The 18306-nt window shown below is 43.5% G+C and overlaps 1 protein-coding gene across 1 annotated transcript in view; it reads right to left on the reverse strand.

The window, feature by feature from the left end:
- Positions 1–2868: 2868 nt before the first annotated feature.
- The window catches only part of ahrra (aryl-hydrocarbon receptor repressor a), a gene marked incomplete at its 5' end in the record, with an annotated part of 57091 nt that continues 41653 nt past the window's right edge, over positions 2869–18306 (reverse strand). Inside the window, 6 exons of the mRNA XM_079181105.1 lie at positions 2869–5953; positions 8019–8227; positions 9132–9265; positions 9484–9622; positions 13018–13107; positions 17382–17500. Coding sequence (XP_079037231.1) covers positions 4807–5953; positions 8019–8227; positions 9132–9265; positions 9484–9622; positions 13018–13107; positions 17382–17500 — 1838 coding nt within the window. The 3' untranslated portion in view covers positions 2869–4806. The remainder of the gene's footprint in view (positions 5954–8018; positions 8228–9131; positions 9266–9483; positions 9623–13017; positions 13108–17381; positions 17501–18306) is intronic.

Raw genomic sequence — 18306 nt, forward strand, 5'->3', positions numbered from 1 at the left:
GCTATCTGGTTTTTGCTCTCTATACGAGCATAAAAATGCACACTCTTGCACACATGCACATACACTACCGTTCAAAAGTTTGGGGTCACCCAGACAATTTTGTGTCAATTTTCAGTTTCTTTGCAATTTCTCGCATGGAATAGCTTCATTTCTAAGAACAAGAATAGACTGGTGAGTTTCACATGAAAGTTCTCTTTTTCTGGCCATGTTGAGAGTATAATCGAACCCACAAATGTGATGCTCCAGATACTCAACTAGCTCAAAGGAAGGCCAGTTTTATAGCTTCTCTCACCAGCAGAACTGTTTTCAGCTGTGCTAACATATTTGCACAAGGGTTTTCTAATCATCAATTAGTCTTCTAAGGCGATTAGAACACTGGAGTGATCGTTGCTGGAAATGGGCCTCTATACACCGATGTAGATATTTCATTAAAACCAGACGTTTCCACCTAGAACAGTCATTAACCACATTAACAATGTATAGAGTGTATTTCTGATTAATTTAATGTTATCTTCATTGAAAGAAACAGTGCTTTTCTTTGAGAAATAAGGACATTTCTAAGTGACCCCAAACTTTTGAACGGTAGTGTACACACTCACAGTCGTCCCCACACTAACTGATCCTTGTGTATCCTGAGATTCCCTATAAGCGACACTCTCGACTGTGATGAAACAAACACAAGCTACTGGGAGGGATTACAGAGAGGAACGACGGTGGCTGTGGAATTGGTGGCAGACTCTTGTTCTTTCACATCGGAGCAAACTAGTAAAGGGAACCACTGCAGGTAATGCTCGGAGAAGATCAAGAGGTGATGGCTGGACAGAGTACAACTATACAAAATCTGAATTTGTGTTTTTTTCTGTTTGGCAGCAGTTAACTAGACTTTGAGTCACTGGCCCCACTGGTACTGAGTTCTGATGTCTCTGTAGAGGTCCGAGGTCAAACCAAACAAGGCGGCTCCAGAGAGTCCTGGTAACAGCGAGTGCAACTTCAAAAAGCAACGTCCCTGGTTCAATTCTAGCTTGCATGTCATACTCCTCTCCTTCTTTAAGTAATCTTAAAAGAAAACCGTTTAATCTAATGAAACAGATGCTCACTTCTGATCATGCCTACGACACATGCACATCGTTGCGTTTCTGCACGCAATTTAACGACACAAAATAAAATCTTTATGTTTCTCTTGGTGTAAATATATAATGAATTGACCTAACAGCTTGAATTGTGGTCATTTTAAGAGCAATTATTGAATGTGGGATTTTGTCACGGTGTTACAGTTGCATTAAAGCAAAATAGAAAAATTCACAGTGTCGTATAACCTGAGGTTTGGAATGTGGCCACCGTGCCAAATAGTGCTGCACAAGAGAACACTCCTCCTGCAGTAGCTATTCATGTGGTGTGATTTCAGTTATTTTTCTCATATTAATGCATACTTTTCCATGTTCCAGTGTTGTAATTATAGGTCGCCCACCATTTGCTTTATTCCTAAATCTCTATCTTGTGTCCAAGTATCTGCAACCGCATCACCCTAGAAGTTTCCTTTGACCCAATTTACATCTAATATAAGCAAATCAGATGTCACTGACTTTAGGAAAGGAAAATAGTTGTATTTCAAGCTGAAACTGTAATTTTCATTAGTGTTGATAAGCGATTTTTTTGTGGGCGGCTTTTAGAGCCAATATAATCTACAGTATTTAATGCTATTTAATCCAGTGGAGGAGCACTGGATAAAGTAGACAGTGAATGTTCAGGGCCGATTTTAAACACAATGTGCCAAGTGAACACAATTAATTACCTAGTAGGATAGAATTCCCTGGACCAGGACTTAACCACCGCTTTTAGGCTACACCTCTGCCTCTTCCTGCTCCCTGCTCCCGTTCTCGCCCTACACCTCTCCGTGGATGCCAACATTCCCCTGGCTCTAGCTCTCGTCCTAGACAGTGGTGAGAGACTGGTGTTGAGTTTCTCAGATCGTGTGAAGGAGCTGTCATGCCAGCTTTACAGCACATTAATCATACAGGCAATGTGGCTAGAGATACTCTGTATCCTGTTCTGCTGAGTATTTATTATTAATAGAGACACAAATCTGAAGGATGAGACCACATTTGGTGGACGTGAAATATTCAAAAGCTGCTAAAGAGACATGGCTGTTAACTGAACCATAGAATTTGGCAATTTTTAATTCTGGAGAGCGTTAATGAGAGCAGGAAACCATAAGATTATTTCACATTACTTGATTTGAGCTCCATGGTTTTCATTTGGCATTGTTAAGTAGATATCATGTATATTTGTACTATGAAAAAGTCGTTGTACCGTCTTCTGCAGAGGACTGTTTCTTGCACAAAGTCATGTTGCTGCTCGCTTTCACTCGTCTAATGCAAATCCTAAAAGATTGTCAATCACAGCTGTGCAATATTCACACAGCAGACATTTCACTTGTGCTAGTCAGAGAAGCACAGGTGTCACTAATGCCACTAACGATGAGAGTGAGGCGGCATGCACGACACCAGAAACCTGAAATCAAAGCCATCATTCATTTCATTATTTACACCTGTGCTTTTCCGACTGCGACAAGTGAAAAGGTCTTCTCTAAAAAGGTCTAAGTGACAATTTATGTGTAATCTGATTACTGTGGATTTGTTTTGTTTTTGGTGGTAGTCCAGAACGCCATCGTGTGGGACGTGTTGATATGTTACTCGCCCACCAAGCTGGCAGTAATTGGTTGCCTTGTTTTCGATCTGCCTCGCGGCAAAAGAACAACACTTCACCCAGAGTTTACATATAAAGAAAAAGTATTTTAATAGATAAGTCCCATTTGCAAAAACACGTAGAAACATTGGAAGACATTGCATATGTACACTGTGTTCGCTACCTTGCAGCTACCTCCTCCATGAGACAAGTATGACTTTTAGAACAATTATCAAAAAAAGATAGCAAGAAAAAAAAAAAGAGGCATATTTATTTACCTTAGTGGAACAGAAAAGCCTTCAAAACTGTAGTTTTTTTTTTTAAATTATACGCTTTTGCCTCTTACAATAAATACGAATCATCAAACATTTATTGAAATGAACACACACAGAGAGAAAAAGACAAAAGTCAAAACAGTGACACCGTGTACAGTTGTGCGTGTTGACTCAAAAACCTGTCTGGGTAGGCTGAACTTCAACTGAACTACTCCCAGTAGTGCAATTTTGAAACTACAACAGTAGCTCCACAGAACTGAGACTCTAACAGCGAATCAATTTGGTGCTTTTTAATTCATCTTGTGCAAAAACATTGATTGTGACAAAAAGGGTCGGATGTTTTCGGACTCAAACGACGACATGAAAAGTGTAAATTCATTTCAGAGGGAAATGTGTCGTATCTGCAGTGAGACAGGCTGTATCGAGTTGAAATGCTGAGCTTGCCATGAACACTAATCCAAACTGTACAACATTAGCTTTGACATAAAATTACATAAATAAATTTATTATTTCTATGCTCGACAGGTTGCATGACTTAATATGATAAAAAAAATGATTGTGCACGTTGGAAGAATAATCAACATCGAACCTATTAACAAAAGTCTTCTTTTCCTTCAGTTCAAACACTTCTACCGCGTCCAAACAAACCTTCAACCGATTAATTATATGGTCATTTAAGCGGTGCAGACCATCTTTCTTAGGTCCAAGTTCATCTTAGGTCCTGCAACTTAAAGGGCAATTCAAGTGTGATCTTTTATCTCAGAGCCAAGGAGCGCATGCTCGAACCACAGGTGGTGGTGCTTCATCCGCCCCCTCATGTATTCAGTTTCTAGTTTAATAAACAGATGTAGTGAATATACTTAAAGCTTTGGCCAATGGTTTTACATGTTTCCGTCTGTGAACTAAAACGTTTTCCAAAGGTTTCTGCATTTGCAAGGAGAAACCTTTTCTGTTGTCGTTAAACTGTCCTTTGTGGTGGATTAATGGGCGCTGCATTGTACGCTATGATCTTGGAAAATCAAATTCAGGACATGAATCTTGAGTCAACAAAGTAGTTGCGAATAAGATGGCAATTTGGTTGTGTCATGCATTGAAAAAAAACTGCTTTTCTGTAGCTGCAGGAATGCATGAATGAGGAGGGACCAAACCTTTTTATTTTTACTGCAGTTGATTAAGTTTTACGTCTCTGAAAGTCTAAAATGCATAGAAACCACTAGATTCCATTCAAACATCACTGGGGTCAGTCATGAAAAAGGTAGGCGATTTATAGTTGAAGCACTAAAACATGCAGAACCACCATCAAAGCAGATCGTCCTTTAAGTTGTTATCACTGACTGTGTGCCATCTCCTTTGATAAGCCCAGCAGTAGGTGAAAGTCATCTCCTGTGTACAACGTTTTTCAAAATAAAAGTCTCTTTTTACAGCAAAATCTTTGTTCCTCCCACAAAAGCCAGGTGTACACAACACATAAAACCAAAATCAAATTGTGTCTCTAGACACAATTTCAGTTTTAGTGACATAAATTGTCTCACTATATCCAAAAGTGCTAGGAACCAACTACAAAACGTATCCCTTAAAAACTAAATCCACAAACTGGATTCAAGGTATTATTTTTGATTGTCACAACACAAACACTAGAACCTGAGCCTTGTTTGTGACCTCTTCATCGAAACTGAAGAAGAAGTCATTTAAATGTTAACATCCTGGGAATCCTTATGTAATGCTGGTGCATTTGGCGCAATACAAAGTACTTTAATGCACACTGATTGTTTGAGAGGGTGTGTGTGTGTGTGTGTGTGTGTGTGTGTGTGTGAGAAATGATCTGCTGTGTTTGCTCCAATCACTCTTATGGCAAATAAATGTAGGGACTGGACTTGTGGTGACCCGTGCTCATAACACATGGCATAATGTTCCTCGGACCGACCATCATGGACTGGCTTATGTTGTGAGCGTTCTCAGACCACGGTGGGGAGTCCATGGGCTCCCGCTTGATGGAATGGACCAGGCCGTGACCTTTGAACTCGTAAGTGCCATGCTTGTTGTAGTCCGGGTGCATGTAGGCCTTGTGAGGGTCCTGCGGATAGACGTGCGAGTCCATGAGGTTGACAGATTGGTTGCTGCATAGAGAGTCAGAGTGAGAGAGTCTCTGAGGACTAAACTGGCTGTTGTCGTTGTGGTTGCCCAAGTCTTTGTCACATTTTAACAGACGTCCGGTTGTGTTCCCGCCGTTGTTGACTGCATAGTTCTGATAGTTGCCGTTGTTGTACGGTGGGCTGATTCCCGCTTTCCCTCGCTGGCAGGGCGAGTACTGCGGATCGTAATATTCCGCCTCTGATTTGAGATGGAGGCCTGAGCTCTGGTCGTATACCTCGTGGCCGTAGTGGCGGTCGATGGCCTCCGGGTCGCGGCACGCCCAGGGTCGCCCGTAGGCATCGCAGCCGTTCTCGGAGTCCGAGTCGTGCTCCACCTTGATGGGCTGCATCTCGGGCATCAGGTGGCCGTCGTAGCATTCCCCGTAGCCATTCTCGTTCTTCACCAGGTCTACGCAGTAGGCGTCCGGGTCCGTGGGGATCTGGACGTTCCCGTAGAGCTTAGAGACAAACACCTCGCCGCCTCTGCCGCCGTGGCAGTTGGGGGAAAGGCGGTACGGCTTCCCGTACTGGCCGGCCTTGTTCATGCGGTTAGAGGGGATGTAGCCGACACCCTGGCCCGCTCTGAGGGGACCGGAGTTCGGCCGCAGGGGCCAGCCGCAGCCCAGGCCTGGGCTAACACCTTTATGGGACGCCATGGTGGACTTGCAGTAGTTGAGGGGCTCCTCCTGGTTGTAGTAACCCTCGGGGCGGTACTTGAGGTTGTCTTTGGAGAGCGGGGTCCAGGGAGTGTGGTGACCCCGCTGGGTTGCGCCAGGAGTGGGACAGGAGAGGAGGACGGGGTCCGCTATGTCGCCCATTCCTCCACCGAAGGAATGCCTCCGGAGCTGATCCCCCCGCTCACTGTGAGGGAGAGGAGAGGCATGAAAAGAGGGGCGGGGAGGAGAGAGGAATGGAAGGAGGACATCATTAGTCACGAAACAAGATGACAAACCAATCAGAGTAGATTATACAACGTTTAATCTCGTTTAGTCCTTGAGGACATTCAAGAAGAGGTGGTCTCTTGAAATATCATTGATCCGCCCAGAAATCCATACGGGATCGTCCACAAACTGATTGTTTATTCTACTGATTGATGAGTGACTCAAAGCCCAAATATCTAGGTTTGGTTCACTTAAGTTCACGAGAGAATCGTTCCAAAAGTGACTCATCTTTTCCAGGATTCATCTCGTCTGAAAATTGAGAACAGAGTCAACATCCATAGCCCAAAGATCAACGATGGCCCGCAATCCAAGTTAATAGGCAGGACAACGCATCTTCATCCTCTTAAAACACTGAGCATTCAGTGAAAATAACCTAAAAACATTTCTAATCTTACAAACACATATTTCAAGTGTTTAATTAACTTTGTTAGCGATGAGAAATCCATCAGTGGTGTCAGCTAATGTTGGCCATTTGTCTGCTGATTATTGTAGAAGACGAATGTTTCAAATCTACATTTTTCAGCAACGTGACCGAACCTTTCGCTGAGGTCATCAATGCATTTTGATCACTACATATGGGAAATACTATATTCCTTGTTATGAAAAATGGCCATTTCAAACTTCTGATTATAATGGCAAAAATCTGACTTTAAAACAAGTTTGTTTTTCTTCTTCCGTGAATCTCCACTCTGGCCGTCTTTTGCTGCTCTCCGCTCTTTCTCAACAGGAGCTTTTCACAGCGTTGACGTGTCGCAGCAGGGTAAACACAGGTGTAATTGATCAAAATAATTATATTCTATTTAGTGTGCCACAGCCTTTCCAGTGAGCCAGCATGCACAGTACCGGGGCCCTGGCCCACCTAAATGGAACAGGGCGATAATTGATTAAAAACACCTGTGTTTGCCCTGCAATTACGTGTCAAAAATGATTGCCGTGAAAAGGGCCGACTGGGTCACATAACACTATATTGAAAAGATAAGGCTTTGGAGTAGTATTAACCTCTTTGGACCCAGGCAGCACACATTGTCTATTTAAAAACATTACATACGTAGATATACACATTTTCAAGTGTTTCCCAGCTGCCGTGTATTTTGTACATGGCACTTGTGTTCTCATACTGAAGACTCAACCCTATGAGCTCCACAGCCTTGTGATCCAACCAGCCAACATGCCGTCGTTCCACTTATAAGTAATTGGTATGTTTCTCAAGAAACCTGGATGACGCTTAGAAGGAATGAACAGCAGAGGGGGTGGTGGGGCTCTGCTCCCTGACTACAGCTCAACTCTTGGCCTCTCTGCCTCCCAAAAGTTGTTAATGATGCGTGAAGCGCAGAGGGCCTCATCCAAGCTGGGACATGTATTTGCTCCTAATTGGCCACAGGTAAGGCATCCAGCACTCGTATTGGTTTGGTGTCTGAGCCCGCTGGGCGAGGAAAGGGCTTATGTCTGTGTTCATAAAGCTGTTGCTGGGCAATAACGCTGGTATATCTATGAAAATAAATGAAAGAATGAATAATACACAAGGACTGATGCCCATTTTCCATCACTCTAACACTGGTAGAGTGTTTGAATATGTTTGTGTACCGCTGCCTTCATGGATCTTACTCAAGGTCGTCACGAAGTATGATTTTACATATTTACCAAAGTAAACATATTGGCCCTTATGAATTATGAGGGCAGTTCTGATGTAGCGGATGTGGCCTTTTAATGTGTATAGTTTTGATCTTTTACTTCTAGCGCCCCCATCAGGCAAACCAGTGTAATCTCTAGAGGAGATAACAAGCTGCCAAAATGCATCAAAGGACCCAAAGGTGTCTTGAGACATCAAGTTTGTGTTAAAAAGCTTGACCTTTAATTACAGTATAGCGCCCCCATTAAAACAATCAGTGGCTTTACACTAAGACACAGTGTGAATATACATCATCCCTCTAACTTTGGTTAAACGTTGCAAGGATGACGCTCATGGACCGTACGGGTTCTCTCACCCATGCTCCAGTGCAGAGATCATCCCTCCACCTCCTCCCTTGTTCTTTCCCCGCATTAACATGTTCTTCATTTTCATCTCAGTGATGGAGGGCAGTAGAAGGGGTACACCTATGCAGAATAAAGCCAGCTGGGGAGGCATCAGAGCCCCGGAGGCTGACTTCTTTTTCTGACCGTGGAGGAACTTCAACCGACCCTGGAACTGCATAGTCTGGGAGAGAAGAGAAGAAGAATTTAATTTGATCTTTAGGCTATGCTCTTCCAAACGTCTTACATGTTATTATTCTGTGCATGTCCACGCATTGGATAAAAATGTTATTTATCCAATGTTTTTTATTCACGTCCCTTGAAAGTTCTTTGAGGCTGTACAGCAGTGCTTTGAGCTAAATGCTAACATCATCATGCTAACATGCTCATAATGCTAGCATGCTGATGTTTAGCACATAATTGGCCTATTTAGCAGATAATTTAAGGGTCGTTTAGCGGTCCACTCCCAGCCTGTTAGCATGCTAACATTTGCTAATTAGTTAGCAACTATTAAGCTTGTGGCGAGCAGATATGTTCAATAAAACATGCACTACATCTTCTTTGTGCCTGCAATTATGTTGACTGATCAGGAAAGCATCTCACCAGTATTTGGTCACTACTTGGCTATAAGGGCTTCCAGAATAAAACGGCCTTCTAAAATGTCTGTGCAGCCAGAGCAGACTTGGTGACAGTGAACTTTAATGACCCTGATGAAATGGTCCAAACCCGTACGCTTATTGCTCTGTCATCATGGCCCTGAACTTTTCCACTGCTGTTCTCCAAACCACTCTAGTCACGGCCTCGAGGGATGAACCAGGCTCCTATTCTGCTGCTGTGTCCAGGCACCCAATTACCTCATAATGCATCGCAATACAACTATAAATAACAATTAAAAAACAAGTTTTGCTGTACCGAAGGGGGTCATAATACTTTTTATATGCCTGGGTCTTCTCCCAGAAAGTGGGCAACATTTACTCCATGGTTTAATTTTCATTGCATATCTCTGCACTTTCCTACGTAAACGTTAATGCATTGAAAACTAATGTTACTGCTCAGTTTAGCTGGCAGTTTGGTTTTCGACCACTCACCAAGAATCCGGAGGTGCTGTCCAAGAGGCATCGGACTCTGGCAATGAAACACCTGTTGAGAAAGCAGGAGAGCTCAGGAGGAACTCCCCCTGCCTCCGGAGAATGGAACAGGCTGCTCACTACAAAGTCCTCACCTGAAATGTAATGGAGAAAGATGGAGGAGGTGAAGAAGAAGAGTTTAATTTCAAACCTACAATGGGAGATAGACATACTCTAGATCTCAAGAGTAACTAGCAGAACTTCAAAATTAAAACACGTAACAAAGAATGTCTGTGATCAAACCCATATCCACATTTCAACCCAACAGTTTCCCCAAGGGAACTGGTTTATCCCTTCCCAGTAAGCTACCCACCGGTCCCTGCAGCCGGCTGGCCGTCCTGGTGTGCCGAATTCCCCTGCGGAGGACACATGGCCCAGTGGAGCTGGCGTCTGAACTCCTGGCGGTCGTCTATGTGGATGTAGTCAAACACATTCTGGTGCATCACGTCAGTCTGCCGGGGGAAATTGAGCGACATTTAGTATGTGTGTCGAGGAAAGGACATTTCCAGTTTTAGACTCTTTGTTTTGTCATCTCATGAAAGTCTTCAGAAACATGAGATTGCAGCAGACTGACTGTGGACTACGTTGTGCTGCCATCAGTGCAGCTGGTGGACGCTGTTTAGACGGGGGGATTCCTTTCTATTGCTGCTCTGATACACTCAGCCTGCCTCAGGATTCCCAGGGAGCGTGTTAACTTCCCCCAATACACTCATACTGGACCATACTGTACACACAAAGTCTACGGAAACATACAGTACATGCACACTGCATCAATAGATATGTGTTTTGCACATACACACACACACACAGGAGCATTTACTTAGTACTGTAACAGTCTAAGGGCCGCTGTAGGGCCAGCGAGGGCAGCTGTGTTTGTCAAACATCGCGTGACACCGGCTCTCGAACAGCAGTCCAGCCCAGCTTGCCCTCCCTATCCACACACACACACACACACACACATACACACAGAGTGCGCGGGGTTCCAGCCCACTCTCGTCATGCCTCTCGCTCTTTTCCAGCAATAGCTTTGCTTTCTGTCATTCCATGACAGATTCCTCACTAAAACGTTCAACCTTCTCCTCTTCCCTCCTCCCTGCACTCTCTCCATAATTTCCACACTGGTGGCACGCGAGGGTTTTTTGATCGCCTGCCTCTGAAAACACAATCTGTTCCCACCGTCTTCGGCGGGCTCTTCGTCCTGTGGTTTTGGTTCCCTACCGGCAGTCAGGCAGACAGACGGATCGAGTGACTATTGTTTATGTTTCTCGTAAAAAATGCAGGGAGGAAAAGAAGAGGGGGAAGAGAAAAGAGAATAAGTGATATTTTCGCTGACCTTCAAAGGCTAACAAATGGGATCAAAGGCCAGTGGAGGTTTTCTGCTCTTCTCCGGGGCTTTCTTGTGGTGCTACTTAGTGAAGCGTTCTCTTTTCTTTTTTTTCCTGTGGTATATTAGGGATAAGTGTCCCTCTGACTACAATTGTGGGCTCAAAATTATGTGACATGTTGTCGAGGCCTTAGAGGCAAACTATGTGACTTAAAAACAACCAGCTTATTTGCGAGAAATGTGGGAAAGGCTAAGAATGTTTTGGGGACAGTCTCTGAAATATAACATGGTGATCCGTGAGTACTTCTTTTATGTACTGCAAGGACAGACTGTCAACAACTTATTTATTCTTTGGTTTCTCATATAGAACAGTTTGTATTTAAAGTCACCTGTATTTTGGCCCGTAGAAGTATGTTTTTGCATTTATTCACTCAAAAATATTGATGAACAATTGGCAGTATGAACAGAACTTACATTACTCTCACTGCTATGTTCTGTAAAATAAAAAGACATTGTGTGGTTGTATTGGTGTGACTTGGTGAATTTTGATTGAATTATATCTCAACAAATATCGGATGGATTGCCATGAAATTTTGTACAGAAATACAAGGTCCCCGGAGGAAATCCCCGGATTTTTCATCCAGCACCACCAGCTTAAAACTTCACTTTGTCCAGTACCTCCAAACTTATCACACAGCCTCAACTGTACTTTGTGTTTAGTGCGAAATAGCAAATGTTAGCATGCTAACACGCTGCACTAAGATGGTGAACACTGTAAACATTTGACCTGTTTATCACCATGATTGCTATTGTGCGCATGTTAGCATGCTGATGTTAGCGTTTAGCTCAAAACTCTGCTGTTCCTGTGTGCGGCTCCGCAGAGCCGTTAGCATAGCATAGCTCGTAGTCTTGTTTATATGAACTATATTGAACAGTTTTCCTTTTTTTTTTTACACATGCATACACACACATTTTATGCACTTTACGGTTTTAATTTCCTTTGTCCGTCTTCACTTGCTGCCATGCCACCCTGCTCACACACACACACTCGTACACTCGTGTGCGCACAGACACACGCTGTGGCAGGATCTTTCAGACCGCTGTGGTTCGCATGTCGATTTCATGGCGCTGGGTTACCGTCCCTGTCTGCTTGTAAGCCAAGTGGGAGCGCTGTAGCAGAATAATTTCCCCAAAGTGTCAATGTGCTGTGTGTGTGTGTGTGTGAGCAGACATGAGGGCAAAGGAGGGATTTTAACAGTGAAAAGCACTTTATTCATGGTTTTGAAGGAGGGAGATGATTTTAGCATCGCAGTACAGGCAAGCCTGTGTTGATATCATCCATAATTAATGACTGGCTGGGTATAGCTGCCGGAGAGGAAGGAAGCTAAACCGTTGGTGACTTATCAGTGCCCGCACACACACAGACACCCACAGTGTGTATCTGAGGGTGAAACGGAGGTCTTCACCTTCCTGTGGCCTCTTAGCTGTGACTTAGCGTGTTCAGTCTGCTCCTCCAGATAAAGTTATCAGGCAGACTGAAAGAGAGACTTTTACTCTGACTCATTAGCCGTAGCATGGGAAGGAAAGAAAGTAGAAAAGGATGAATGGAAGAGAAACTACCGTCTGCGGGTGAAAAAGGGAAATAGCAAACTTTCCGAATGATGGCGGAGACCTCTGACACTTGTTGACTTTGAGAAGGAGCGACGTGACGTGATTAATTAGCTTACCTTTTGAAACATGGATATAACTAGGTGTTGCATATCCCTTATAATGTAAATGATGACACCTGTTTGATTCTAAATTTATTTTATAATGCATCCAAGCTATTAAAGAACTCTTTTTTGGTAAATAAGAGAGAGAGGATGAGATTAGAAGATCAATACCATTTTAATGACTACTGTAAATAAGAAGCTAGCAGCTGCTTAGCTTAGCCTAGCATTAGGACTGGAATCAAGTGGAAACATCTCTAAATGAAAATCCACCTACCAGCACCTCTAAAGCTCATTAACATGTGTTTTATCTGTACAAATCACAACTATTTGCAATTTTATGGTAATGTGCCGGACAGAATATCTCTTTGTGGGGAGCAGTAACTTCCTGTCCAAACAGCGGAGGTTGAGAAACAATATATAAATTTGTATGATTATTACATCAATATTAACTAAAACTGTATATTCATCAGACAACAAGACCACAACAAGAAATGTATCAATATTACCATTGTTTTAGCATTTTTTTATACTGGCTGTGTTTGCTGTCGGGTGCCTAAATTCCTGAAATAGTTTCATGGGTTCGGGTTACCTCGGCCTCAGGCAGGAGGACATCGGATGACTGACAATTAGTCAAAAACATGATAAGTTGGGCTCGTAAAAACCACCGGCTGACTACAGAGGGAGGAACAACACAGAGGGAGGAACAACACAAATGCTGCAGTTGAAGATGACGCTGACAACTAGTCTGTCAGTTGATACATGTTTTGTTCAGCTTTGTGTGTGTAAAATATATTTGAGACGTTTAACTCACCTGATGAAATCCCAGATAGTCCACAATGGTTGAAGAGGCATAAAATACCATCCCATCACTGCTCACTACCAAGGCAAAGCCTGTAAGAGACTACACACACACACACACACACACAAACAGAGACAGGAATAAGCAGTGACTCAGGGCAACTCATGCAGCAAATAAATTCAAGTGCAACAAATACATAATTGACAAACACAAACAACTGGATTTAATCGGTGCCGTCTTTGCAAAGCTAGCTTCAGATGGCATGATTGCCCCCAGCAGAAACACAGAGCAACAGAGTCAAATGTTTTTTGTTTACGACCCAACTGTGGTCACAGTCATTACTGTACCTGTGTTTTACGCAGCCAGAATTTGACTCAAGCCAGACTTTTTATAGCACATTTATATCATTCTTTCCATAATTATCAGAACAGCAAATAACGGTAAAAATTGAACAAAAGCTTGAATAATACTGGACACTGGAGCAGGAATGAAAGACAGATGGCTTTGGAAGTGAGTGGGCCAAATAAAACTTGCTGATTTGCAATGCAAAGTATTGCTTTTGAAAGACTTTTTTTAGAATATTTTCTGGTGGTATTTCAATTCGTGGTATTTTTAAAGCAGTCGACTTGAGGATGACATACACACCAATTTGCTCCCCTTTTAAATTTATGTATTTCATCAGAAACTTTGATAATTAAGTCCGTTTGACTGCTAACATGCTTTGATTTGTGATACCAAACACGTTGATTAAAAGCAGAGAAACTCCAGACACAAACACAGACACACACACACACACACACATATACACACACACACAAATAATGTGTTTGGCCAGCACAGCTCACAGAGACAAGTGTTGATTGATTAAAGAGAAAATTTCAATAAATACATAACTGGCTTCAGTCAAACGAGGAGGGGAGGACAGATGGAGGTGGAGAGAAAAAAAAGAGAAGGAAAACAAGGGAAGGAGACGTGGAAGAGTCTTTCAGTGTGCATGTGTGTTGTGCACAGCTGTGATAGCGTGACAACTGCAAGGCTACTTGACTTGCGTGACTGCTGCTGCCAGAGTCTGTCATCTCCATTTTACTGCGAGACTATGCAGGTCTTCCCCCTTGTGTGTGTGTGTGTGTGTGTGTGTGTGTGTGTGTGTGTGTGTGTGTGTGTGTGTGTTCTATGTGGCATATCTCCCTGTGGCCTCTAAATTCACACTCACACTCCCTGACTTTCTCCTAACATTGATCTGATTGCCTTAGCGAGCGGAGTAATGCTCAGCTCCCTGCGTGCACGCTCCATCCCGACCGCATGACAGACTGCGATACCTGTCCCGTCTGTGAGCAGAGCAATTTGTCCACGAGGTATTTGAGTCAAAGCGTGACAAAGCAACGCTGTGACAGAAAAATATCTGACTATGATATGACAATATGTGGAAAGCATATATGATGGGGGGGGGGGGGAGCAGAGACGGGAGGATGACTCAGGGTCTTGGTGGTGTAGATGCAGATGTTGTTTGACAAGTTCAACTGGCACATGTTCATAACATCCAAGGGGGAGGGGGCGGGGGGGCTCATATAGAGACACACAGCTCTCTGCAGCAAGCACTTAAAAACAAATGATGCTGCCACTTTAGTGAAAAATATGCACAAATACATATCTGCTCTGCAAAACAAGCACTTTTTCCTGATTGTTTAATCTGACTTAGCACTTGCTAAAGCAGGATTTGGCTCAAAGATCTGTGTTTGAAATAAACACAGGGTAATGTGGGATCAATATAGCTCAGCATAGTTTCTAAAATGGACATGTAAACAGTCTGAATATACTTGGATGTGATGTTGCCTTTATGAGGTCCAACAAGGCCATAAGGCCGTTGGGTTCATTTAGTTTTTCTTTCGCCGGTTCACCGTTCTCCATTCCTCGTCAATGCCATTGAAAGCATTGTCTTTCGAAAGGGCTTTTTAATTTTTCAGGCAAAAGCACTACGCTTTTTTTTTTAGAGTTTACTGTAATAATTGGCTTTCCAAGACGGAATGACAAATATATTATAACTGCAAACAGTGCATTTATTTTTCACATGCCCAAAACTATTATGGGAACACCCATCACTTATGTTGGAACAAGAGAGGCCATTGACAATGTAGCAAAATGCCTTTACTTCTTAAATAATCATTATTCTATTTTCTTTATGAAAAACAACCAAGCTAAAGACCAAGAGAGAGACCTTTTTATCTCTATTTTAAAATGAGAAAATAGTGATACTAAAGAAAGAAATACTGTGCTCTTATTGGCTGCACTGTGCTGCATGCTATTTCTGTGTGTTTTCTCCATTCACGTTTCCCTCACTTCCTCGCATACTGAAGCCTTTAGGTAATGGAAACAGGCACCTGCTGCTGGCCTGCTCCGCCACATATCTGCAACTACGACGCCCCCGGCTCCCGTAACCGCCCCAGGGAGACTAAAAGCTTTGACTTACAAATCGTAAGAGGCGCTTTGCACGCAGGGCCCAAAATAAAATATTAGTTCACTGGATTTGGAAGCATGGGAGGGGAGGGGAGGGGAGGGGGGGAGGAGGTGGTGGTGATGGTGGCGGGGCAGCCGCGTCTCAGTGTTTCGACAGAGTTCCTTTGGTTTTTCCTTCGGTTCCCGCTGTCACAGCGAGATGAAAGCAGTGATGATGAGGTCATGACAAACATGCAGACCTTCTTCCATCAGGAAGCCACATCCTTCACACACATACGAAGGTTAGCATAATACGGGGTTCTGATAATATTGAATGATGTCTGGAAAAAAAAGAAATGCTGGATATCAGCCAATGAGTGAGACCGCAGTCACACATCAGAAACACATTACAGCGAGCTGTGCGGCTCTAGGGAAGGCAGATATTACAACAAGTACCGCGTGAACTGCCATGAAAATTGGTAGAGATATGCATGGTCCCCAGAGGATGATCCCTACTGACTTTGGTGATTCCCTGAGTTTTCCTCTAGCTCCACAATGAGGCTGACATTTTTGGTTCTGACTTAAATGTCTCGAGTTGGCTCTTGAAATTTAGATATTCAACATTTTATATAACATATATTATATAAACATAAAGAAATACAATATTCTAAATACAATATATACAATAAAACGTACAATATATGGTGTTTGTTTTTATGAGAATCAACCTCCAAAATGGATACACAAACATACACACAGCATGAAAAATGTACGCGTCAAACAAACACATACAAAGACATGCAATTCCACAAACCAAACGCACGCAAACATATCCACCTGCCCATCTCTTGGGATCCCATCCCCGTAAAGGCCTGCTGTGAGGCCCCGGTGCAGGTTGAGTCACGCAACGGGAGGCGGCCCATCGCTACGGTCAATCTATCCTTTTGTTTACCGCCCCATTGAGACAACCCGACACGTTAACAGAAGCATCAGTGGATCGGCTCGCCCCCGTGCGTGTGCGCACGCAGTCGTTTGGCCGACGATCAGTGTGGTTTGTTGTTCGACAGACAGCCATTAAAGGTATTGAGTGCGTAGCAATGATCTGATGCTAAGTGAAATTCCCACGTAGCGTGCTGCTGCATGTGTCCGACTACGACATCCTGTCTGCTCGGATGCCTTCAAGAGAAACATTTGCCTCTCTAGGAATCTAACGACATATTTTCAACTTTTACGTGACACATATTAAGAACATGCATCGTGTGCGTTATTGGTCATAGCTCGACTGGGTGTCCTGGTATCATCTAAAAGACATGACGTGTCGTACCATGAAATATATGCACGTATGGTAATCTTACTCTGTCTGATGAAAGGTCTGAGGTCAACTGACAAAAAACAAAATCTCCCGCTTTGCTCTGATTAATGTTGACAGGCTTGGTGTGTTCTTCTCACTCTCTTCTGCTCACTTTCACACACGACTACATGCATCCAGACAGAGATGCACTCACGCGCACACACACACACACACACACACACACACACACTTGACTGGCTGCTAAAGCCGCCAGCATGTGTGAGTCCCCACCTCCTCCATCAGCTCTGACACTCCCGCCTCACCCGTATGTCACGCAACACCACAGCTCTGCAAAGGAGGTCAGGGCAAAGGGCGAAGGGCACACACGCATGCACACACAAAAGAAAAGACCCCCCCCCCCTCCCTCCCCAACTCACACTCACTCAGTCACACTCAGACACAAACGCTCTCCCGACTGATGCGAATGCAAGCTAACGAGTATTTAATCACGGGTACAACCAAAAAGGCAACGTTTTGAAGGCAGCATGGTGAAAAGTGATATCATTCAAATAGACTTAGGACGGCAAAAGTACGCACACATAATACTTTCTGTTATTCCACACATACAGACGACAGCCATGTGGTTTCTTACTTCCAGGAGGAGGCTGCTTTCATTGACTGTGGTGGCCAGTGGAAGGCTCTCTTTCCTGGGTTCAGGGTTTGAGGATGCTGCGCTGATACTCTGCTTCCTGGAGGGCTTCTCATGGTTTGCTGTAAAAAAATAAAAATAAAAGGGTCAATTGGCTGGAACGAGGGGCATATTTATGTTAAAATAACAAAAACTAAAAGCAAAGGAATGGTTTAAGGAATGTAAAAAAAATGCTAATAAAAAGTGTGTTAACTCTGCGGTTACAAGTGCAGGTGGAGATGAAAAGAGCAGCCGAAAACACAAACCCAGTCCTTCATTTCATTGACCTCACACATGCAGGGACATCTGCTCATATCTGCTGCGTTCAAGGTCTGGAAAATAAAATCAAGCACACGTCTAACTCTTGACTTTCCATGTCAACGCAGGAAAAGTTGAGGAACGATAACAACAATGATTGCATTTTCTAAAGCTTCTAAATCCTCCAAAAAGCCTGTCTGATGCGGCAGCGATAAGAGTTGGACCGGCACGCAGACATGTGGCCGACACATTAACGGCATCAGTCTCCTCTCGCACTGCATTGATCGCCAGGTATTAGTCTGTGCGGCGGGGGCCGTCTAACGAGGCAAAACAAGAGGAGGATTTCATGACTTTACAGGATTCTTCTCACACGATACGGCCGCACGCTACACGCAGAGGCTCACTGGCACACTAAGCGTGAGGTAGAGCGCAGCATTTAGTGCTTTTGTGACGTCAAAACGGACTTATTTGCACTGAAACAAGGCTCTGAGATGTTCTTCATTCTTTACAAAGCTCATCACTCTCCTGCTCCTTTTTGTGCCATCTGATATTCAAAAGAGTAGGAACATCTACTTTAAGTTATAAAAATATCACAAGCGAGTCACACTCCATCAACCGCTGCGATACACAT

The sequence above is a fragment of the Pholis gunnellus genome, assembly GCF_910591455.1.
Source record: "Pholis gunnellus genome assembly, chromosome: 20".
Lineage (NCBI taxonomy): Eukaryota > Metazoa > Chordata > Actinopteri > Perciformes > Pholidae > Pholis > Pholis gunnellus.